Below are 25,393 nucleotides of genomic sequence, written 5' to 3'. Positions count from 1 at the left end.
AAATAGTAACAGCCCTTACCCTTTGCCATGGCAAATGGGTGGAAGTTATCTAAGGTGTAAATACGTTTTTTGCTCAAATGGGTGAAGATGTAAATTAGAAGATGTAATTTTTTATTTTCTTGTACGAAAGCATTAGCACCATTGGAATCAAATATGGAAGCATTAGCACCGTTGGATCATACAACCCCATTAGTGCTTTGACGTCACATCACATTTTCTTCTGCTTCTCCCATTTTTCCACGCTGAAAGCTGATTCTCTCTCATGATTTTTCAACAACGGGGCCCACTTAGCTGGATGTTTAAAAAAGATGGACATTTCCATCTATTTTCCCATCTCACGGTGGCTTGCCATATTTGCAGCATGATACACCCTTGCATTGCAGTCGACTCCGGACAAATGAGGTGTAAATGAGCTTTAAAATCCGTTATACACCCAATCATTAGAGCATCCACAGTGGGGGTGTATAAGGGGGTGTATGTTAAATATACACCCATTGTGATCGGAATCACCCGCAATGGGGGGGTGTATATGAATGTATAATTACATCACCACCTTGGAGATGTATATTTAGATGCAATTGTACATCTTTTTTTACATCTCTTGCAGGTGGGACCCAACTGCAAAAAGGTGAGGGAAAATGGAGAAAAGTGACTTTACACCCCCGAAAATACACCCTCTCATTGGAGCACAAAGCGTATTTACACCCCCCGGAGGTGTAAAGAGGATGTAAAAGTGGCTTTACACCCCCGAAAATACACCACCCCACTGTGGATGCTCTTAGTGATGCTCTTAGTGATGCTCTAAGAGCAACTCCACCAATAAACTCCAGCCTGGGCAGGACAGAGCCCAAGCCCAGGCGAGTCCTTCCAGCAAGCCAAGACAGCCAGAGTAAGGTGCGGATTTCACGTGACTGAGTTGGCCCTCAGGCAAATCAGCTCTTGCTCTAGCCTGGGTTTGCTGACGTTAGCAACCAAAGAAAATCTATAAAAATAAAAATAAAAATTTCAGAATTTTTTTTGAAAAATAAATACTTAGTCATATTTTTCACTTCCCACACCAAAACTCTATACAAATTCCTCTCTTCATATCTCATGTGAATGGTGGTTGCCATAGCCTTTTGCAAGGGCTGCCACTATTCACATGAATAGTAATAGCCCTTGCCTCCCCTTGCCCTTTGACATGGCAAATGAGTGGAAATGCTCTATAAGGAAGAGAGAGGGAGTGAGGAGGAGGAGTGTCCTCCTTTCTCCCTCCAGGAACACACATCACAAAAAGGGTTGAGAGAGAAGAGAGATGCTAGGATTTATGAAGAGTTATCTTTTTCTTCTTAGACCTCTAAAGTTATAGTTTTTAAGTGTTATATAAAATAGAATTAGGAGTTATTGCTTTACTTGGGCTCCAAAGCTTTATTTATAAATATGGCCTCCTAGCGGAAGAAGAATACACATAAAATTCAACAAGAAATCTCTCATAATTTTAGCATTTTGCAGTTACACTCACTTCAAAAGAGATCGATTTATCTAGCCAAATTATAAATAAATAAAAAATAAAAAAAGAGAGATCGATATACTTCGGCATATATTACTTTCGATCGGAGACTACAAATTTTCTTTGGCAATCAGAAGTAAGAAAAGAAACAAATATATCTTTAAGACTTTGCAAATGTTAAAACAATAGTGAATCAATAAGAATAGCTTTGGTAATAAAAGCATTTTTAAAGAATTTATATATCTAGAAGTCAATGACCACTTAGCTTGAATCTCAAGTTTGTGTAACTTGTAGCTTTGGACATTGAATTATTACTTCCAAGCAATCAAATTAGCCTAATGAAACCACTAGGAAAAAAGAAACATCACATAGAGGATTCAAAACCCACATGGAAAATCATTGAAGATTCAATTTCAACTCAACATATGGCTCTTGATGTGAAAATAAACATGAGTAAAATATATTTCACAATATCAGTACAGAAATTATAAGTAGAAGATCATATTCCATTATATACAACAACTACTACATATACACACAACTTTTTTTTTATTTTTTATTTTTTAACGTGCCAGCTGTCCCGGAAAATAGACTGGTATTGCAGCAAAACTAGCATGAGCACAATGACAGCAACAACACCCCATGGTGAGCTTCCCTCTGAAGGTTCATGATAGGTTATCCTGTTGCTTCCCCATGGACACAAGGAGAAGAACCAATCAGGATCCAGAAAAGACAGCAGCTTAACAAGAAGCAGAAGTGCTATTGCTGTAAACAAAAGCAGCCAACTGAAATGCGTTTCAGCTTCTTCCACAGCTGAGTCATAGGATGAGTACCAGGATATGCCAAAAAAGATTGAGATTACAGCAAGAATGAGCAGAACTGGATATGGCAGAGGACTTAGAGAGAACCCTTCTATGAAAGAGCTGGTTGGACTTCGTCCATAGGCCATGGATATTGGTTGGATGGTTTTTCTTGATTATGAAGAGAAGTTTTAGTGTTCAAATGGACAAGTTCAAGAGGTTGTTCGGAATTGAAGGGCTTGTGTTTTATAGCCAAGAAACAGGTAAGTGTCTGCTTTGTGGAGTTTCATTTATGCAATGAAGGGTGATGCATGCGGCCACAAGAAAAAAACAAGGCACATAAGATAAGAAGAAGAGCTCTTAACTTATGCATGTACTGTTTGTGTTCAGGTACTTTAATGAGATATCTAAACCGGCCAAAAAGAATTGTACTTGTAATTATCCAAAAACAAGGATATTTATGCGTCTAGTCCACTAAGTGGTCTCAGGTTTTCTATGACATCTTGGTAATGTATGTGTGAGAAATCTCATTCTCCTTGTAGTTTAGATTATCGCTTATATTTAAAAATAAAAAAAATACTTGTAATATTCTAATATAAAAACTCAATGATTGATAAGAAATATACCATGTATTTACGTACTTTAAGCTTTTACCATCTTTTCTGCAAAAGAGGGGAAAAATAACCTTTGACCATTTGAATTGTTATTTCTTAATAGCTTTTTTTAAACAAAATTATAGTGTTGGAATCATTGAACTATAATGTAGAGTGAACCGTCCCTTTAAATAACTTTGTTTAATGGATCCATCTATGAAAACTACGTGGTATTTTCAATACTGAAGATTTTATTTAAAGTTTTAAAATAGAATCGAAACCTCATGTTCAACACTAATGTTAGTATAGTTTTTAATTGTTATAGAAAAGAGGATTTGTAGTTTCACTCACTTCAAAAGAGATCCATATACTTTGGTATATATTATCTAGACTACGAATTTTCTATGACAATCAAAAATAAGAAAAGAAACAAATACATCTATAAAACTTTGCATATTTTAAAACAATAGTGAATCAATAAGAATAGATTTGGTAAAAATCCTTTTTAAATAATTTAACTATTATTTAGTGTCACCTAAATTATATTGCCCCTTTAATTGACTTTTTTTCGTCCCTCATCAAGTTTGTTGTTTTGTTAAAATCGTTGATGTGGCCCGAACGGTATAAACTAGTTTGTTGAAATGTATGCCACGTAGGGATGTTGAAGATTCAAAGCAATCCACCTAATCCACTCAATCTATGCCGTGTTTAAGGGTGATATATCATTTGATATTTGACCAGAATTTTCGGATGCACTAGTGTAATTAAGGCTAAGTAGAAAAACATTCGTTTTATGTTAAAGATATTTGTATCGACATCCCTTTAGTTTTGTATGTCGACCAAAGCGCGAATGGTCACTTTTCTATTGGGGCATGCAATCCACATCAGAGGTGGGCGGTCCGTACACTTTATAGCCTTAACAACAGTCGCTAGTGCAACTTTAAAGCATCATCCACTCAGCCCAGATGATAATTGCAATCCCAACCCTCCACCCGACATGAAATTTTAATATTGAAAAACAATGTGGTGTGGTGTCGACATTAACTGAGCCTGTGTGATTTGTCGGTAATAGAAGATAAAAAATTCCCAATTGGAAATAATTTGGCTTCAACTATTTGTCTCTAATATAAAAGTTTAACAATGTTTTATTAAACTTCAGTGCAGAAGTGAGGAGCTAGTTTAAGAGCAGTTATCGATGCACCGAGGTCTTGTGTTCAAATTTTCCCTCCCTTATATCGCTCTGTACAAGAAAAAAAAAAATTTAAATAAATCTTTAGTGGAGATGAAAGATTCCTCAAAAAGTTAAGGATTAGTAATCCTTTTTAGAAATCGAATGGAAAGTTTGCAGCCGATAATACTTTTCTGCATTGAAGCTCTGCAACTTTGAGCAATCTTTCTTTCCTTCTTATCAATTTGATATTTAATCAGAGTCATCCCACCTAAATCCCTAACTAAAAATAATGTGTGTTCATTAGAAAATCACAGGCTAGTTTTTATGAGGTTCTGAACTCTCCTCGGCTCGCATAAAGACAGAAAAATTTGGTGTTTTGATTGGGTTGTGCTACTAAGGATAGAGAAGAATACAAGAAACAAAAACACACAATATTTACAATGATATTTTCGATCATGTTACAACAATCATATTATTTATTTGATTGCCCATATTTGATGTTGTAAGAACAACTTCAACACATTACATACAACAAATAAACCAAGAAACACACTGATCCTGGTATCTGAAATAGGTGTTAGACAGACAAACCAGCTTTTCAATCTGATAATATAACAGCACCAACCATGGTGAATAACACCAGCACAATCAGTTCAGAAGTAGGCACACTTGCAAGCATACGGACACTTGCAACACCGCCGAGGCATCATACAGGGCTTCTTGGGAGGTTCCATTGATGACAACCAATGCACAACCGCTAGCAAAAGCAACGGCGCTGCAATAAGCCCCCAATTTATCTGCAAACTGGGGGCTTCGACCTCGAAAGAGATCAAAGATGACAGAAGAAGAAGTATTGCGACCACTGCCAAGAAAAGCAGAACTGGGTATGATGAGGGGGCTTCTCTTCTACAACAGTGACAGCCCATCACGATTCAAGGGGCTTTGTCAATGGGAGTTGTTGTTTTACAGGGAAAAAATGTAGATGGAAACTGAAAACCCAGTTGACGTATAAACAAAGACTTCTATATATCCTAGTCTAATCTCAACCACACAAGTATTGGTGTTTGCTTTTGGACTCGGCTTTTGGTAGTTGTTCTATCAATCGTTGTCATACCAGCCTAATTATTCCATTTAGGAAATATAACACCAGAAAATGGTCCAAATGGCATGGGACCAGCCGAATGGGGTGGTGGGTGTATAGGGCATTTAACTTGAAAATCCATCATGGTCATCTATGGAGACCTTATTTAATAACCCACAATTAGATATAATGCACATTAAAAAGAAAAAAACAGAATTAACCTGTTTGATAAGAAACATTAGAACTTGCACTTTATAAGTAAGGTAAATCCATTTACACTTGAATGTATAAATTAACACGGAACAATGCAAAACCAAGGAAGGTACATATGTTAGGCTCAAGTCCCTCAAAATAGAGCTACACAAAAAGTACCCGCCTTCCCATCTGTTCTGTTAGACCCGAGTCCCTATTACTAACAGACAGCTTTGTTACTTCCATTTCCATGAGGATGCTACCCATTGTAGCTTCGAAAATGAGAAAGATATGACTACAAAATTTATTATCACATACATTGCATGTAATATTTGTTACAACTTACATGTTAGAAGAGTTGTATAAGTCGCATCAAAATGACGATGCCAGTATAGCCCACATAGGAATAAGCTTCCCTTAGACTTTTCCCTGGTATTGGAAATTGAGTTCGTAATCATGTTTCAAGGTGGCCAGAGTGTTTCTGCAAGGACCCTCTGCACAAACAAGAAGAAAATGTGAGACCGAGTCGAAATTCCTTCCAGCCACACCTTGTAGCCCTGACAAAAGTCAAATATTATTTACCTCCAAATAAGGTATGAAGGCGTTGAAGATCATCTGCTGAGCAAGTATCTATTAAAGCATATACACCTGGTCTTAGAGCTTCGTCTATTTCCCTGAAAATTAAACATACAATAGTTCAGCTAACCAATGCATTTCTCTCACCCCAAGATTGTCCACGCCAAGAGGTAACGCTTTTGGAGATTGTAATAGGTACTTTTTTTTAATGTATTATTACCCTCTTATTGTATAAAAATTGGAAGGTGATAGCATAATTACAAATTCAAGGTTTCCAGAAAACTTTTTAAGGGGAGAAAATGGGAAGGAGAAAGTGACTTATGAACATAGGATCTACACCAACCTCGCCCTTTTTCCATCTTAACTAAAGGCCAGCGGGAATTGATGTAAAAAAGTAATTTGGATTGTATTATTTCTAACAAATACAATTGATACACCACTGTTGTCATAATATAATTAATCTGTTATGCCTATTCGAGTTCACTAGGAAACTCATGAACACCATAACAACAAATAGTCCAAGGTACCAGAAATTACCTTTTGATGCCTGTTTTACGGGGCCCATGTCCTGAATAAACCCATATGTAATTGGATAAAAATTGGGAACAGTGCGGACCAAAGACATCTTTTTGATGTCTTATCTGCAAAATAGATATGATAAAACCAGGTGAGAAAGATCTCTTTTTTTTCTCCTTTTGGTTTTCAGCAATGGACAAGCCAAAGATTGTATGCAAATAATGTATCAATTATCCTACAAATACGTTTTCTAAATGCAATGATTTTCTTTAACATGAAAGCTGATCTGGTGAGCCAAAAGGTGCCCATGCACTAAGCACCAACCCCTCATGAAATTTGAAAAGAAGCCTTAAATAACTCCCCCTCCCAAGAAGATATTTAAAACCAGTTCCTTGGCCAAGAGAAAAAAATAAACATGAAGTACATATATATATATATATATATATATATATATATATATACACACAATATGTTCTCTATGGTAACTGGGTTCGGGTGAGCTCTATCATTGTCATAGGAATACATTTATATATCATACATATCATGCTGAAACTTGATTGTTTAAGGAGGAGAAATAGTTGGGGGCCTTTGGTCCTACCAGTAAAAAAAAAGGCAGTATTGACTTATGCTACAGAAAATTAAAATATAAGACTTTGGATATAATGGAAGATACCCAAAATCTAAGATAATAATGATATTTTAACGAGGCATATTTACGAAAAGTCACCTACCTCTTCATAAATTCTTCGGAGACAACCTGCACACTTGACTCCCTCTTCCACTTCCCATGAAAAGAAACCTTTCCTGACGGCTGCATTAGCATCCACTGTCTCCAAACAATGAAGAAGAACACCAACAGAAGCTTGAAGTATGGCAATGCACCGTTCACATTCACTAGAATTATGAAAAAAAGAAGTTGCAATCATATGTGGAGTCTAATTAATGAGGAAGGAAAGCTGAAAAATGAAAAATAACTTCAGAGGAATGTAAGCATCTGAAGCCTTTTCAATCAATTTCGTAAAAACTGAATATAAAAAGATTAAACCTCCTCTTCATACCATATCTATACCTTTTTACTGTTATGTTTTCAACTTTGGCCCAAGGTTAAGTGCACACTACAAATCTTTTCTTCTTTTTTTCCGTTGAAACACCTTACAAATACTTATTATGAGGATTTTCATACAAAAAGAATACACTTACGTTTTGTGATGCTTCAGAACATTATGCAATAACCGGCAGCAAGCAGCAAATAGGTCGATTGAGTATTTCCTATCTACGCCAGAGAAATGTTTACTTGCTACTGAATTAGAGATTTGGTTATTTGGAACTGTTGAAGAATCATTGGGAACAGGAGCTTCAGAAAGTTTTAAAAGATGGAAGTCTTGAAAAAGTGCTGACGGTATACGTAAAGATTGTGCCACATGCCAGGCCTCCATTTGGTACAGAGCATGCTTGCCAGAAATTCTTGCCAGTACGTCAACACACATAAGAATGATTGTTCCTGGATCTGGATCAGTATCCCCTTTATTCTGGATCGATCTCTCATAAAATATTACTGGACTCTGCAAGTTTAGAATAACATTGAACAAGCTAGAAATGAAGCTCTGAATGTGTCTTTTAACCACATTCAAACGTTTGCGTCCTGAAAGGCAAATAAATGGTCAGAAAAGCAAGTTCTAACAAACTTCAATCATATGCACTTGAATCCATGTAATAGCTGAAGTGGATAATAATACTTTATAAGACAAGTAGGATAACATCGATAAATATGTGAAAAAATTCCTAAAAACATACAGTATGCATGCAGTAGCTGAACCTTTTGAGAGAAGAATCTTCCTATTGCTCAAAAGAAAAAAGTTTCTAAATGCTGGTGAAGTTTTCAATCACTATAGACACCATCAAGAATGCAGTAGAACCATTTCATCCAAAATTATCAAAATATTACCTGAAACATGTTCTAGAATCAAATCCAAGCAATCAATGCCAGCTGCAACAACTGAAGAAACTTTTCCCCCATCTACGCTTCCAGTATGTATGTCATAACTCATGGTGCACCCATCCCGCACACCAACCAGTGCTCTCTCTATAGCTTGTACAGCAGATAAAAGATGCAACTCTGATGGTTTCTTTATAAACACCGTGAACGATGACCTCAACCTAGCTTTAAGTTCATCCAATAAGTATGGCCGGCCAGACAGAGATGCTTCAGAAAATTCCATAGGAGAATGGAGCATTTTGCTGCTTGACTCTGTCTCATGAGATACTAGGGTGGCTCGTTTCCCCTGTAAAGTTATGCATTTTCCTAAAGCCCTTAACTGTAGCTGAACCATCTTGTCATACAAACTTCTGGATAAGGTAGGATTAGTCAGAGGAAAACGATTCGCTATTTCTTCCAAATACTTCAGAACACCATCTAAACACACAAAATAAGAAAAGCATGGCACATGATTCATGTACGTTGATTCCAATAACAAGACTTGTGTAATGCCAGTAAGAGTATGCGCCAAGCTTGAAGACAGGGGAGGACTATTCATATGCAAACTTAGCCTCAAAATAGCTGAAGATGCAATTAACAACTGCCTGAGCAAAAATGCTGCGTCAGGGTAATCACCATTTAGCAGGCGTCTCAACAAAGGCCTATTCAAAGACTGCAATATAAATGAATCAACATCATTCAGTGCACTGGCAACACAATTTGCACCTTCCACGTGCAACCTTCTTCTATGAACACTACCAGACCCAGAGTAATCATGGATGTCAGATGATGCTGTCATTGCAGCACCAGATTCATCATGCAGTTCAACACGTGCAATATCAGTCTCAACATCAGTGCCTTCAGGCACACCCAACAAATCTACATTTAAGTCTGACTTTTGAAGATTTTGAGCGTCACATAAAGTTCTGGACTGTTGACTACTGTCACAAACTAACATTGGTAAGAGCAGACTACAGAATTCTGCAAAAACATCTATACAGAGGTGAAGTTCAGAGATGGGTTCAAGTTTCTGCCTTGATGAGTTTACTTTATGATCACTACTTCTCGAATCTGTATGGTTCACAAAACATGCTAGGCCCCATAAAAACCCACTAATGCAAGAAATTAAGGATGAGAACTTGTTCAAATTTAAACCATCAACACCAATCCCCACTTTTCCATTTCCAAGGGCATCCTTCAAATTTACCAGTAAGCTTTGCATCTGTTCCTTCAAACTCTTAGCAATAATGGTTACACTTTTCCAAGCTTCAATATAGTCAGAAGAATCCAAGCACGTATCAGATTCACTTAAACTACTATGTTCATGGACAAGTCCAGCATTCAGTTCAGCAACTTTAGAGAAATGAACAGCATGATTAGACTGATATTTACTTAATGTGAGAAACACATAAAATGTGTGATCCATCAAGGACAAGATCATATCACTAACTGGACGGAAATTATCTTTTGGCAATGACTCTTCAAGCCCAACAACCGCATACACCGACTTGTAAAGCCATAAAATAGGAAACGAATCCTCAAAGAACACTAAAGTATGTGAGGTTTGACTATCTGCTGTCTTCTCCTCACAAGCCAGAATTATATATTTCAAGGCCTTCCGACAAGACACAAATAATCTGAAGAGCTCATGATAGTGATGCGAGTATAATGCATTCTGATAATCTAATAAGCCGCCAACAACAAGCCTGAAAAACGCAGAACGGGTAATATTAATAAACTTGATTGAATGGCTTCAAAGATTACGCATAATCAGAGAACTTCAATTATTATGCACAAAATAATTTTTGTCAGCCAAGTGCACACAGAAGTAATGAGATACTATTATTGTCAGCCAGGTAATTACAGAAAGAAAGTTCTGAAGCAAAACTAGTTTGTCAATGATAAGTAGTTCTGCGCACAACACTTTCTGAAACAATTCTACAACAAACAAGACTTCAGACACTTTACTCTAAATTACATGTATTCAATGGAATTATGTACAAGAAATAACAGGACAACAACCATAATATAATATCTGAGATAGCTTTTCACCTTAGAGCTCAACTCAATTAATCTCGTCTTATTGAATATTCAAATTTGTGAACCTAATTGCTCACCCGAAGAATTTGTATGTTCTATTTTTTTTTTTATTGAAAAAATAGAAAGCAACAAGAACTATTTTGCGTATGGAACCATGGTACCGCATAACACCATAAAATCAAATGTTGATAGAACAAAGCTCGTACCTTTCAAGGTTGAGAATAGAAGTGACATAAAGTGAAAATGCTCTTGAGTTGAAATGACTTTTTGGCATACAACACAAAAGATTAAGTAAACTCTGGCAAGCTATAAATTTCATGATGGTCAATTGTAGATCTTTTTGTTCCTTGAAACTTCCTTTACACAGCTCATCAGAAGAATGAGTGACCGGGCTTGCTGCTGAGGAACAATCAAATATGTAGTGATTCTTACATGAAACAACCACTGATGAGCTCTCCAGGGAATTTAAAACCTTCGGCCAATCAGGTGATGATTGGAAATCAAAATTGCCAGATGAAAAGTCACTGATCAATGGTAATGTAGATTTCTCCAATGCACGGCAAAACGTTGATGCAAAATACCTGCAGAAAAACTAATAGAAGAGATAGAATAAATACCTGGGTTGAAACAGTCTTTATAAAGGCTCAAACAACAGTTTATTGACATCAATAAGAGCAGAAAAATTGTAAACGAACAAGAACTAACACAACCACTCAGACAAAGTCAAATAGTGAGCAGGGGTATGAGTTGTGTCTGTGTGTTGTGCGTGCATGTGAGGATGGGGGGAGCACCATTTTATGTTTGATAGCAGCTTACTCTTTGCTCATACAGAATGGAGTCAATGAAGCATTGTGATGAGATTTGATGCAAGGTTACTTTCTTCAGCCTGTCAGCTGCATGGTTATTGTACTCTCTAACCACCCCAAAGCTGCTTCTTACACAGGAAAGGGAAGTATGGATTAAAAGAGAAAGGAATTTCTTCAAATTCTTTTTAGAGGCATGAGTGCACCAAGTATCAATATTCTGGCAAAGAATCCACCATATTGCAGTTGGCAATGACTTCTTGTTCAAATCAGAAACACTGAAATCCCATTCATCACTTTCATGGGAAATCATCTTATTACAAGTTGTATCATCAGAAGTGGACATTGGCTGTTGATCTTCGGGCACTAATGATAGGTGCTCCATCATAAAACCAGCAAGACCTGAAGCCTCTTCCCTCAAAACAGAGATGTGCCTTTCCAACTTTTTGCTTCTTTTACGACACATTGACAAGCCAGCATCATCAAGCAACCTGACTTGCACCAGATTTTCATTATTTTGCATCAAATATTCAAAAGACTTTATATGCCTATTCAAATCGACAAGCCGTCTAACAGCCATAGCATGCATCACATAAGTCAAAGGAGAAGAATCGGCTGCACTGTCCTTACAATAGATGTTTGAAATGGATTGAATAACAACAGGAAGAGAAGCTGAAGGTTGAATGATCCAAGAAAAATATTCCCCATTGATCCAGTCAGTCATATCAATCCAATCGCTACCAGAGTATGATGTGAATGAATCTCCCATTGCTGCTGACATCTTTCTTGATAAATCTGGAGGCATAAGGCTCATTGCTGACCTAGATAAGCTTCGGCAGGACATATACAATCGAAAGAAGAACACAAACACCCAATGAGTGGACAATCCAAATATCTGAAGATTATTTTTGTTTTCGGCTGTCTCATTGTCAAAACCTTTTCCTGTGACAGTAAAGAGGAACTCATTTAAAGCATCTGGCTGTAGTCCTACCAGACTACTCATGCAAGGACAAATAACTGCTATAAGATCCTTTACAGAAACTCCAAGGAGGTTACAGTTTCCAGGTGTAACAAACAACGAGTCTAGCACTAGTGCATACACTTCAGACAACCCTCTCCCCAAAAGTTCAGCTTCTAGATTAAAGTTCAGCAAGCTACTTTGTCCATCCCGTTTGCCAAATTCTTTTTCATCAGCTTTCAAACAACTAATTTTCATCCAATCTAGAGATTCTGATACATCCAATGTTAACTGCCCAATACACCCACTTGCTTGTCCTTCTGGTATGGACTTAATAGCTTGTTGTATTGCAATCTTAAACTCTTGTGCACATAATAGCATTTCCACTGATTTTGCATAAGCTTCACCATGTAAAGAAATCACAAATCTAGTATATTTCAGTTCACCATCACCATTACATGAATTTAGAAGCCTTATTGCTTTACACAATGCAAAAATAGTATTATTCACCTGCATTTGTGCAATAGTAAAAACGATGGGATTAAAACCACAAGTAAAGAACAAAGCAGAATATCATTTCTAGAATGATGCTTTTCACTAACTGCACCCTAAAACTCATGAGTGGAATTAGAAAAGAGTTGATTTTGGAAACAGCTTACACATATATAATCATGCACATTTATATGCATGCAGAAGTTAAAACGCAGCCAAATGCTTGATCAAAGAGCATTATGCTAACCTGGCGAAGTTGACTATAGAGAATAACTAATTGGCATCCAATATCTGTTATCTTGAAAGATAATGAGCACCGATCCGGAACTTCCATCAGAGAAAGACCAATGGCTAAGTAAGAAAGCATCAGAAGCCACAAGGTTACCAAATCATTCTCTATAACCTCATATTCAATTTCCAAAAGATACCCTACAGCAGAAAGTACCTCATTGGCTATTAAAGTTAACGTATCCATGTGTGTCCCGTTAACTACACCATATTTTGACGACTGAATTAAATTGGAGGACAATGATATAATCATATTATAGACCTTCTTCAAGAAATTAAGGCAAGCGCCCTCTGACGTGTCCTCTGTTCTCACATAAACCTTTTCATGCATAAAGCCAGAAAGTAAATTATTAATAGATTTAAGTGTGCAATGAACATCCGACAATATGGGTCCCACTTCTGGCTTAGTTTCAAGATAGCCATTAATCTCAAGCAGAAGAGGCTCCATAATCAGTACAAAAAAATCAAGAAGTGACTTTCGTGTGTCTGCATTGAAACTAGTTGAGCAGTAATTCTTTTCAACTAGTGCAGTACTACTCCCAGAAGACATCTTAGAAGTATGACCCATTAAATTATGTTCTATTTGCTTTGAAGCTTCAGTCTTCCCCATCATTTTTGTATTTTCAGCCGGCACTGAAGCCCTTTTTAGCTTTTGAACTTGATCAATAAGCAAGCGAAAAAGTTCTCCCATGCTTTCCACTGCCAAAGCATTCTTTGCAGCCAAAATTTTTTCCAGCTTATCAAATAAATGTCTGTGATAACTCTTCAGCATTGTTTTTGAGTCTTTTGACTTCCCATAATTGGAGGTGGAATATCTTTCACTGCTGCATAAGTTCAAAAATCCATCAATGTGGACTGGGTGATACAGCCCATGAGATAGTACTTCTTCAACTAGCTTCAGTAAGTTTCTTGCCCTACCAGGATTACTTACACCAATCTGAAGATGCAAGAGACCTAAGAGATGCAACAGAGGCTCAAGGAGTTTATCGATGAAATCACGAAATCCATTCTTCCGAGCTGGGTGGGCCCTGAAAAACTTGGCAAATGGCTCAAGAACCAAGCACAAAAACCGGAAAACAAAGTCACCCTCATTGCCACTAACAAGATTTTCCATGTAAAATGTGTGTACAAGATCAAGCACTGCACCTACAGTTGAAACCCACAGGTCTAAATTTTCATTCGACAAGCCTCCATGGGATGAAAATACCAAAGAAATGCAATCAAGCACAGTATTGTACAATTGTAACCCTTCGCCAATGGAAAATAAATCTGTTTGATGTGAAGGTGTTTTGTTCAATAAGGACAGTGCATTTCTTGCAATCAAACAAATAGAGCGTAAAAGGTTCCGGGAGAAACTTAGAGAAACATTCAATTTCAACGACTCCTCCAAACAGAATTTGAAAATCTCCCAGCATCTAAAATCCAAATATGTCTCAATCACTTCAGCTTGATGCATCTCTCCGCCACTCTGAATTTTCTTTCCCGAAGAAATCAACAATGACTGGATCCAATCATTAACAAAAATTATTAAACGTGACATATTCACTGCTTGATTATCCTGATCACTCTTGCTGCCTTCTTCTTTCACTCTCGATATGACAAAGCCATAAGCTAGTTCCACCTTCCTGCATTTGCATTCCCTCGTTCATCAGAATTAAATCTTCTTTTAGATTAGAAATTACATTCATCAGAATTAAAGCTTAACCCTCTTTTTGATCACTTAATGAGGAAATGAAGACAAGATGAAACTTTGAATCTTTGTTTTTACACATACAGACACACAAGAACTCAAGTACAAAAGAAAATCTAATACATTGAGTCTAACTCAACCAATTTGGCTTAAATGGGGTTATAGTCCCTTGGTTTCCTTTGTAAGACAAAGACTCTATCTTTGTCACCTTTCCATTTCATTATTTTTGTTATCAACTTGTAAAAATCGAAATATTTTAGCCGGGAACCAGCCTTTGATCACAACACTTTGAATTAAACTCACTTCATTTATAAAATTTTAAAACTAAATGCTCCATTTTGGCTTCTGAGAAACATGAATGGAAAAAAAAATACCAAATTTATCAAGCTCAATGTAATAAAGTTTTTGCGCTTTCAAGCCTTTTGAGCTCTCTAATCTTCCTTCGGAATAATCAATTGATTGAATAACTTTCTCGGAAGCCAAACAAACTTAAGCAAATGAAAACAACGAAAAAGTAGAAAACAGGGAGAAAGAAGAGGAAGGCACTCACTTCTGAAGATCAAGTTCTTTGTTCTGAATGGACAAAACTAACTCCAGGTTCCTCCATGGACCACCTTGTTCGAGCTCCTGATTGGGTTCTCTGAGCTGGGCCTTTTCAGCTCGTTTTACTTCCACTTCTTGTGGTTCACTCTCTTTCTCCGAGACCCTAATCCGGTGCGTTTTGGAAGGCCTTTCAGATTCTCCAAGGCTCCTTTGCTTTCTCTTTTTGTTCTTCTTCGTCCACTTCTCTTGAGGCGTAGCTTCGGAGCCGGCCATTGTTGAACTCCTTCAGTCCCTGTCTCGTTTTTGTTTGGGAAAAATGGTTTCTGGGATTTGGAGTTCTTGTAGTTGTATTTCTGGGTTTTGCAAGGGTTTTTGAGTTTGAGGAAGGGTGGAGAAAGGGAGAAGGCGCAGCTACGCTCTCTTCTCTTGCGTACGCAGGCGACGACGTGTCAAAATACGTATAGCCGCGCGGATAATCTATTTCTTTTAAATTAAAAAATAGTATCGCCGCGCGGCTACACTATTTTTAAAAGACATTAAAAACCGAGTATAGCCCCACGGCTATACTATTTATAAAAAAGGATAGTCCCCCAACGACTTGGTGCCCATGTGTCAAAATCAGTATAGCCGTTCGGCTATACTGTTTATAAAAAAAAAATTAAAAACCGAGTATAACCGCCGGCAATGCTATTTATATTAAAAAAAGAGGACCCGCCTTTCGATTAGGGGCCTATGTGTCCATATAGGTATAGCCGACCGGCTATACTATTTTTTTAAAAATTAAAAAAGGAAAAATAGAGAATAACAAAGTATAGCCGCGCGGTTATACTATTTATACAATAAAAAAACCCGAGTATAGCCGCACGGCTATACTATTTATAAAAAAAAGGGAGGACCCCAATGATTTGGCGTTGACGTGTCAAAATCAGTGTAGCTGACCAGTTGTACGGTTTTTTTTTTAAAATAAAAATAAAAATTAAAGTATAATCGCCCGGATATAATGTTTATATTTTTAAAAAAAGAGGACCACCTTTCAGTTAGACATCCACGTGTCCAAATCAATAAATTAAAAACCAAGTATAGCCGTACGGCGATACTATTTATGAACAAAAAAAGAGAGGACCCCATCGATTAGGCGCCCACGTGTCAAAATAAGTATCGCCACACAGCAAGACTATTTAATAAAAAAAGATTAAGAAAAAAAGACCTCCTAGTTGCATTAGTTTATACTTTATGGATATTAATTTGCTATTTCAACTCTACAAACTAGTAAAACTTAGTTGCATAATAAATTGTTTAGTAATCATTATCAATTTTGGCAAGTTACAACTGAAAAGTTCGGCCATTATATAATATTTTAATATATATTATTTTTGTTGAATAATATGTGAAAATTTTGTGTATAATACATGAATTTTGTGTGTATTATTGAAAATTTTATATATAAAATACGTGTATTAAATATGAAAGTGATAAATTCTTTATACAGGTAATAACTCTAGAGAAGTAAAAAATGAAAATGGGACAATAGAGACTCGGGTAATGGCCTAATAGTAATGGGTAATGCTCTAAACTACTCTTATTGATAAATACAAATTGAAAAATAAAAAATAAAAGATAAAAAGGATCCCAATATATATATATATAACAGATCGACTATAGTCTATACTTAGTTTTATTAATACATGTCAACTAACTTAACAAAGGGTTAACACTGTTAACATTTTATTTAGCAATTAAAAAAAACTATTGGGGTACATGAGGGACACACAATTTGGGGAAAACGGATCCGCCCCTCTTAAATATTTTATTGTAAATTGTATGGTTTAGTAGATGCAATGCAATGCTGGACGGAGGGATGAAGAAAGGGTGGAACGTCATCGTATTAACGTTTTATTTTAGGGCTCACAAAAATGACGTAGGCCAAATAATTTTGACTTTGTGTTTCATTCATGGGGCGAAGCCCTAAAGGCACTGCTGGGCCCTACCTCCAAAAGCGTTGGGCAAAGCTCAGTGCAATAAATCAATACGATGAACCCTCCTTAATCTATATATATAAAGCAAAAGGCAGAGAATGGTGAAACATTCAAAATACTAGAAAATGTCCTTGGTTAATGCAAACATTAAGAATTGAAATTATTGATTAAGTGAGGATAATATGGTAAATTTACACTTTTTCATATTAAAAAAAGTTAAAATTAAAAGAAAAATTAGATAATGGATCCTCTTTTTATGGAACACAACTAACCATTATCTTTTTTAATTTTAAAATAAATTTAATTTTTTCTTTTAAAAAGCCTCTCACAGGCGCGGAAGCGCATGCAGAGAGGCTAGTGCATCAGAATAGCACTTCTGCCTACCTCAACTACCCGATGCCTCTACATATTATTATTATTATTATTATTATTATTATTATTATTATTTTAATTTATTAACATTTATTTCGAAACTCCAGGGTACCTTATTAATGTGTGTGTATGAGAAATCCTCCTTCTCATTTTCATTGTAATTTAGAGCCCTTTGACTTGCAAGTTAATGGTTTCATGTTCGAAACTCTATGACACCTTATTAGTATATGTGTGTGAGAAACCCTCATTCCCATTGTAATTAAGACCATCACTTATATTTTATATAAATATACACACACACAGCTTCCATTGAGGGACATCCTTGTAAGGCCTACTTCACATTATATCTCACAAATCCAAACTGTCTATTTTATATATATTCATTTAAAGATCATCTCTATAAAATACACTTGAATCCGATATCATTTGACCACTCAATTAAATTATTAAAATTTTAGTAATTTCTTGAACCACCGTGTTCATTGATTTTGTAAGACACAATTAGATGTCTAAAGGGTTTCCGATTTGTCTAATTTTTTGCAAAGATGATCTATGAATGAAGACCTAAAAAATAGATGGTTTCGATCGTTAAAAAAAAAATTGTAGAGTACCCTAAAGGGTGTCCCTCAAATAAAATTATTTGATGAATCACTCATTAGAAGGACACTGTATGTATATATATATATTTCTCATACATCTTTAAACGGAAAGATCCTAATTATATATTCAATTTCTTATATTTGAGTCCAAATGTGAGATTCGAATTCTTATAATCGTTTTTTATTCTCCAACCCTAAACCCGAATTCTTACCCCAAATATAAGTAATTTAGTTTTAGTTTTGAGTCTAGATCCCTAATCAAATATGGTTGGACCCAAACTCAAATATGGGTTTAACACTATTTTCATATAGCAACTCACATTCTGTCTTTCTTCTCTTCCCTTCGAGGCCCACAATTTGAGTTTTGAGTTACACCAAACTCAATTATAATTTATAGGTGTAGTTTTGGATTTAAATTTTCCTTTGCAAGGCCTATACTTTTTACTTTGACTCAAATATAGAATTGTGGGTAGTTGCACTGGAGACCACCTTTCTAGTCCAAACTCACATCACATGACCTCACCAAATGCGAGCAGAAAAACAAAGGACATACTACTATAAATATCCCACCAAACCGATAACAATACATATATCGGAAGATCTTCGGCCGACACACACACTAGCCTTAGGTATCCATGCTTTCATCTTTTTTGAAGTTACACATAAAGCATTTGTGCATGAGGTAGGCATGCACTACTTAACCATGCCAAGTAGCTTGCACGTGATGATCAATCCACACACGTACAACAATTAGGTCAACGTCACACAAGGTTTTACGACGCCAATTTTCTGATTAATCTTAGAAATGTCAAAAGTTCGGCTGAGTTTTTGCAATTTTGTTTTGATTGTACACAATCACGAGATGTCCAGGGTTCCTCATGTGACTTTGTGAGTATGCTTTTCTCTCTCTCTCTCTCTCTTTTTTGGTCGAAAGTGTGTTCTTCTCTTTGTCGTTGGTAAAGTTCCCACTTTTTGACTTGATGCCAAAAGGAGGAACAGGATCAATAAAGGATCACCGTTTAAGCATTCACCAGCCACTTTGGATCTACTGCTCGAAGACAAAGACTGAAAGACATCTTCTCTGCATTTGCCACTGCATTATTTTCAATTGCTGCACAGGCCAAGACCCAGTTGGCATGTTCTTGTTGTTTTATAGGGTCCAAGTCCCAAGGCCCCCCCACATCATAATATCAACACATTCACATTTCATGCCATGCAATCATGTTCTCAAACATTCACTCCACAAAGAAACCATATCATGCTTCTTATAGAAACATATCGTGACATGTTTAAATATAATAAATTTTTATTAATAGGGAAAAAATTCGAACTTTGGTAAATGAGACGCATTTGATTAAAAATCATCTTGATATGCAACTGATTTATACGTTTATGGTATAATATTAATACGCATTGGTAACACCATTTCGGCATGTAACGCAACCAAGTTGTCCATCACAGCCAATCAAAATCATCCACGTTGCACCAAGGTGTCAACATCTTTCCGTACATCACAGAGCCTCTAAGCTGAAGAGGTCTCATCTCATGTATATGATGTAGCAGTGATGTTTCAGGCATTCCAACCCCAAACCCATCTGCCAGTCATCTCTACCGTTTCACAGGAAGCCTTCACCGGCTTGCCCGGTTGAGTACTGCATGGCCCACCACCGCCTCATGGTACCCAACAAAGATTTTATAATAATACACTCTCAGTAGTGAGCTTGGTTCTTTCTTTCTTTCTTTCTTTCTTTCAATTGATTTTATATCTCAAGCTTGGCCTTTGGAGACTCCTTTGAGGTTAGTTCTCTGTTCTTGAAAACCAATTAATTAATGTCCATTCCATAATGCATGCATGTTTTGATGGGTTTGGATTATCAAATAATTCAACTTGATTGGATCTTGAAGCATTCTCCGTCAGTTCTTGGATTTGTTTTCCGGGAATTGCTCTTCTTGCGGCGAACAGATTCTAGTATTTTCTTACATGCTAGTCTCATATCTGTTTGGTTGCTGAAGAAACAAGTGGAAATGAGAATCAAATTGAATCCATTGAATATCACTTTTTATTTGTCTTTTCAGAAATCGAAAACCCACCTTTCATTTTGTTTGGTAAATTATTGAGATAACCAACTGCTGAATTTTGAAGGATTGGAAACACAGTAATATATTTGGTTTCCTATATTCTTTTGGAGCATTGTTATAATGATATGTATTATTAATTGTAATTGGGAAACTGTATACAACAAACTTGATTTTTAAACCACTTCTTAATTGTCAATTATCATTCTGTAAATTGACCTCATTTACAGTTCTTTATTTGGGTGGTTGGAATATTTCTATTTGGTTTCATTGGATAGAGTAGTAAAGTAAATGGGTTCTTCTTATCTGTTATTGGTCACCTGGGAGAGGTGGAAATAGATGATTACTGCCTTTTTGCAGATGATGAATGGTTCAAATCTGGTGGTTGAATTGCAGGGTGTTGAGCACTATACTAACCACTGGGTCAGTGTCAAGTGCTGAAATCTGTGGAAATGTCAATACCCAATTCAGACATGTCTCAGAATGGAAATATAAGGCATATTGATTCCTTATGTAGTGTGGCAGAAATTGAAGAAATTGATTTTTCAAAGTTATTAGACAGACCAAGCCTTCTGAATATGGAGAGAAAACGATCATTTGATGAGAGGTCACTCAGTGAACTATCTGTTGCATTGTCCCCACGTCACTCATCAAGAAATGCTGATATCTCTTCCAGATTTTTTGACCATCCTGAATATGTATTTTCGCCCAGTAGAAGGTCACTCATTGGCACCCCTAGGTCACTGACTGGCTTTGAGCCACATCCAATGGTTGCTGAAGCTTGGGAAACTTTGAGGCGATCATTGGTGTTTTTCCGTGGTCAGCCAGTTGGGACAATTGCTGCAACAGATACCTCTGAAGAAAAACTTAACTATGATCAGGTAGAGACCTTCTGTACTTGTTCGCCCTATTAGATGTACATATTCTTGGAATTTTGCATCTGTAATAATAGAGAGAACCTAAGACTTCATTGTTTGTGCATCTCCATTTTGTTTATGTTTTCAATCTTTTGGTTATAGTATCACCCTACAAATACTCACACACATGAGGAACATTTATGATGCTTTTGCGACGAAGGCAAGATGTACTGTGACACATCCATATAGTAAACAAATTTGAAAGGCATTGTGTTATCCTTCTTATCAATCCCTTAGTCGTATTGGGGAGCCACATGTTCCGTTTCTGATGACCACCATGTTTATATGCATACATGTCTTAGGACTTTTGATACATGCATACAAACAGGCTTTGGCACATTGTCTGCCCGGGGGCAGGGGGAGGCTGGGTACCCGAGTTTCCAAGCCTTATAATTAAGTTGCTAATTTAATGTTCCATTACTATGTTTCAATCTGTGGGATATGTGCTGTCTAAAGTGCTGCTCTGCCTTGAATATTCTTTATGCAGGACATATTTTTTTATATGTTGAACAAACTATACAGAGTTTCTGTTCCATGAAGTTGGCAATCACAAATTTTATTCTTATTTTTTCTTCTTATGAATCTGTGAAGGTGTTTGTCAGAGACTTTGTGCCCAGTGGATTGGCTTTTCTGATGAATGGTGAACCTGAAATAGTTAAAAATTTTATCTTGAAGACTCTTCGTCTTCAGTCATGGGAGAAAAAGATTGATAGGTTCCAGCTTGGAGAAGGAGTAATGCCAGCTAGTTTCAAGGTACTCCATGATCCAGTCAGGAACAGTGAGACTTTAATAGCAGATTTTGGCGAGAGTGCAATAGGAAGAGTTGCTCCTGTTGATTCTGGATTTTGGTGGATCATATTGCTTCGGGCATACACAAAATCCACTGGAGACTCTTCATTGGCGGAACTTCCTGAATGCCAGAAGGGTATGCGGCTTATTCTAAGTTTATGCCTATCGGAGGGGTTCGACACATTTCCAACCCTTCTTTGTGCTGATGGATGCTGCATGATTGATCGTAGAATGGTAAGCTTTTCATAATTATGTTGACTTCTGTTTTTTTTTTTATCACCTGGTATGAAGCAGGCCATATATGCCTGATATCACGAATCCACGGTCAAAGCCCTTGAAATACTAGCATATGCATAAGTTGTTAGTTTTGAAGCTAGTAATTTAAGTCTACGACATTCAGAAAAATCAAATCATCCTTCTGTGAGTAACTCTAATATTGAATTTCTTGTCAACCTGGTCAGCCTTCTCATTTGTTTAATTATCAAAGAGGATGGAACTTGGATCTAACATATTCTAATTTGAGTCGATATTTTCTTGCCTTGCCTGCCAAAACAAAAGAATCTCCCAGTTAGTGCCTTCTTCCTCATGATCTGAGTGCAGCATTCGAAATTATATTGTAACTCTGGTTTGTTGTAAAGGCTTATGAGCTAAGTCACTTACTTGCCATGTTAACCCCAAGAATCTCCCTGCTTTTTTATATTTTGGTTATGTGTTGCCTATCTTTTCAGTACCTTAAGCTCACTTTTGTATTGGTTTTGTGTTTTTAGGGTGTCTATGGGTACCCCATCGAAATTCAGGCTCTTTTCTTCATGGCTTTAAGATGTGCTTTGCTTTTGCTTAAGCATGATGATGAGGGGAAGGAGTTTGTAGAGCGCATAGTAAAACGCCTTCATGCCTTGAGCTATCACATGAGAAGTTACTTTTGGCTAGACTTTAAGCAGTTAAATGACATATATCGATATAAAACTGAAGAGTATTCACATACAGCAGTCAACAAGTTCAATGTGATACCAGATTCTCTTCCAGAATGGGTCTTTGATTTTATGCCAACTCGTGGTGGTTACTTTATTGGGAATATCAGTCCTGCCAGAATGGATTTCCGTTGGTTTTGCTTGGGTAATTGTATAGCCATTCTTTCATCCTTGGCAACCCCCGAACAATCCATGGCAATAATGGATCTCATAGAATCACGATGGGAGGAATTGGCAGGAGAAATGCCACTAAAGGTTTGTTATCCAGCTATAGAAAGTCATGAATGGAGGATTGTAACAGGCTGCGACCCGAAAAATACGAGATGGAGCTACCACAACGGAGGGTCTTGGCCAGGTATGCTTGCTCACTATAGCCTTCTCTGCACAAAATTATACCGTAACTACTGATGGCGTTATGGAAACTGCACAATAGATCAGTAGAAAAAGATTGGAAAAGGAGAATGCCTCCCCCCTCCCCATTCTCCTCCCATGCCGCCTCCTCCACCCCTCCTTTGGCCTAGGCCAGTGCCATGGCCATTCTGCAAGTCCATAAAAGCATATTGAAGCCTTACTCAACCTACCCTTATTATACACTACTTTGTAGATTTCCCTTTCACTCTCCTTTGTCCACATTTCTCTATCCATGGTGCAAATTTCTTTTTCCCTATAATTCAGTGCTTGAAAATTTTCAAGACAGCATCAACGCTATCTTGGCATGGACTGAATGTCTGCAAATTAATTGCAGACGAGATGAGAGAATATGGGGGTTTTATAGGACAGAGCAACAGATGCAAGTACAGTAGGAAGTTTCATAACTATTTTACTCCATAAATTTTTTGAGAAGTTATCATTTTTCTCACTAGAAAGGTTTTGATCATGAGTTATTAGCGATGGATTGAGATAAAAAGTGTAGTCTTTTTACTCTGCCTAAAGCTTGATTACTCTACATATTTACCTGCCTATACTTCGCGCCATGATAATTAAATTATGCGGTTATGATAAATTATTTTTAGTGTGTTCCTTCATTTTCCTGCCAATTACATGTTGTCATTGTGGTTGATACAGTGCTGTTATGGCTTCTCACTGCTGCATGCATCAAGACTGGGCGGCCCCAGATTGCCCGACGTGCCATTGAACTTGCTGAGAGCAGATTGCTGAAAGACAATTGGCCTGAATACTATGATGGGAAACTTGGCCGTTACATTGGGAAGCAGGCCCGTAAATTCCAGACCTGGTCAGTAGCGGGGTACTTGGTAGCAAAGATGTTGTTGGAAGACCCGTCTCATTTGGGTATGATAGCGCTCGAGGAAGACAAACAGATGAAGCCGGCAATGAAGAGATCAAATTCGTGGACTTGCTAATTCAATTGGTCAACCTATGACCTACTCAGCACAAGGGTTGTCGGTTTAGGGGTTAGGTGGGGTTGAAGGGGACCAACTACAATGAAGTATTAGCTTCTTGCTTCTTCATTTTAAATAAGCTACTTGTATGTAGTATGCTTGTAATATGTCTTTTCCTAGTACACAACCCTTTTTTTTAGCTCTCTCTCTCTCTCTCTCCCCATCTATGCGTGTTTGTGATGAAAACCATATTATGTCATGCCACCTTGAAGAGATGAGATTGATGCAGGGACCTTCCCTTAACAAAGACTTAAGCCCAAAGTCATATTTTGGTTAAAACACAAATGAAAAAGAGCAATTTGTTTGCTGCCTGCTTTTGTGTTGGAGTTGTTATTGTTCATTGGAAGTCTTTTGAGCACAAGTCAGCCCCAAAAAGCCTTCATTCAGAACTGCTGGGAAAGTAGGAATTTTGTTCACCAAATTTTGGGAAGATAACCTTCCACAAGGTCAAGGTGTCGTATTCTGACTGGTGTGTGATATATCATCGGTTGTTGCCTATTTGGTAATTCTGGTTGTCAATCTAGAAATCCTCATTATAATTATAAAAAAAAAACTAAAAATACTCCTCTAGGTGGTGTTACAGTCCCCTTATGATACATTTATTTATTCATTAATAATATATTTATAATACATGTATTTATCAGATATATTATAAACGTATTATAATATGAGTGGGCGAGAATGTTGATACTTTCCCAATCATTATTGGGTTAAACCAATTACGTCTGTGATAAAATGTTGTACATGCATGTTTTTATTTATTTATTATTGGACATGCGGAATTCTTTTTGAAACATGATTCTGGACAAAACAAAACAAGAAATAGAATTTCCAAATTCCAACTTGTGTTGGATACCGAAATTTTTTTGACTTATAGTTTTATAATTATTTACTATATTACGTATATACGTATGCAATGGTCTGTGGTAAGCAACGAAACGTAAAAGTTGTTTCTAAAAAAAATTAAAAAAATGAAAAAAGAAAAAGAAAAAGAAAAAGAACGGTGCCTTGTCATCCAATCCACACGCCGCATTCTCACGTTCAGTGAAAACGACACATCAGAGTTCAAAAGCGTGCTAAAAACGA

At 36.8% G+C, this 25,393-nt stretch overlaps 3 protein-coding genes across 4 annotated transcripts; 1 reads left to right on the top strand and 2 right to left on the bottom strand.

Moving 5' to 3' along the window:
• Positions 1–1,927: 1,927 nt before the first annotated feature.
• LOC110761734 (uncharacterized) lies at positions 1,928–2,664 on the bottom strand. Its single transcript, XM_021964286.2, has one exon. It carries the CDS (start codon positions 2,436–2,438, stop codon positions 2,046–2,048), a length of 393 nt encoding a protein of 130 aa, XP_021819978.1. The 5' UTR covers positions 2,439–2,664; the 3' UTR covers positions 1,928–2,045.
• Positions 2,665–4,470: 1,806 nt separating this feature from the next.
• Positions 4,471–15,652, bottom strand: LOC110761732 (Urb2/Npa2 family protein). The gene is made up of 10 exons (XM_021964284.2): positions 15,215–15,652; positions 12,934–14,599; positions 11,250–12,704; positions 10,640–11,025; positions 8,364–10,099; positions 7,619–8,060; positions 7,150–7,312; positions 6,440–6,543; positions 5,909–6,000; positions 4,471–5,820 (listed from the first exon to the last, which is right to left on the bottom strand). Exons 1-10 carry the CDS (start codon positions 15,478–15,480, stop codon positions 5,744–5,746), a joined length of 6,387 nt encoding a protein of 2,128 aa, XP_021819976.2. The 5' UTR covers positions 15,481–15,652; the 3' UTR covers positions 4,471–5,743.
• Positions 15,653–19,724: 4,072 nt separating this feature from the next.
• Positions 19,725–24,446, top strand: LOC110757234 (putative alkaline/neutral invertase B). Of its 2 annotated transcripts, none has more exons than XM_088245673.1 (5): positions 19,725–19,951; positions 20,627–21,111; positions 21,739–22,170; positions 22,704–23,262; positions 23,973–24,446. In XM_088245673.1, the coding sequence occupies exons 2-5, from the start codon at positions 20,683–20,685 to the stop codon at positions 24,266–24,268; spliced, it is 1,716 nt and encodes a 571-aa protein (XP_088101799.1). In that variant the 5' UTR covers positions 19,725–19,951; positions 20,627–20,682; the 3' UTR covers positions 24,269–24,446. The 2 variants fall into 2 exon arrangements, with proteins under 2 accessions (XP_088101799.1, XP_088101798.1); XM_088245672.1 differs by having other exon boundaries at positions 20,591–21,111.
• The last annotated feature ends 947 nt before the right edge of the window (positions 24,447–25,393 follow it).

This window comes from Prunus avium, chromosome 8, assembly GCF_965620075.1.
Source record: "Prunus avium chromosome 8, drPruAviu1.hap1.1, whole genome shotgun sequence".
NCBI classification, from domain to species: Eukaryota; Viridiplantae; Streptophyta; class Magnoliopsida; order Rosales; family Rosaceae; genus Prunus; species Prunus avium.
Note: the sequence above shows the minus strand (reverse complement) of the source record. Positions and strands in the feature narration are given on the sequence as shown.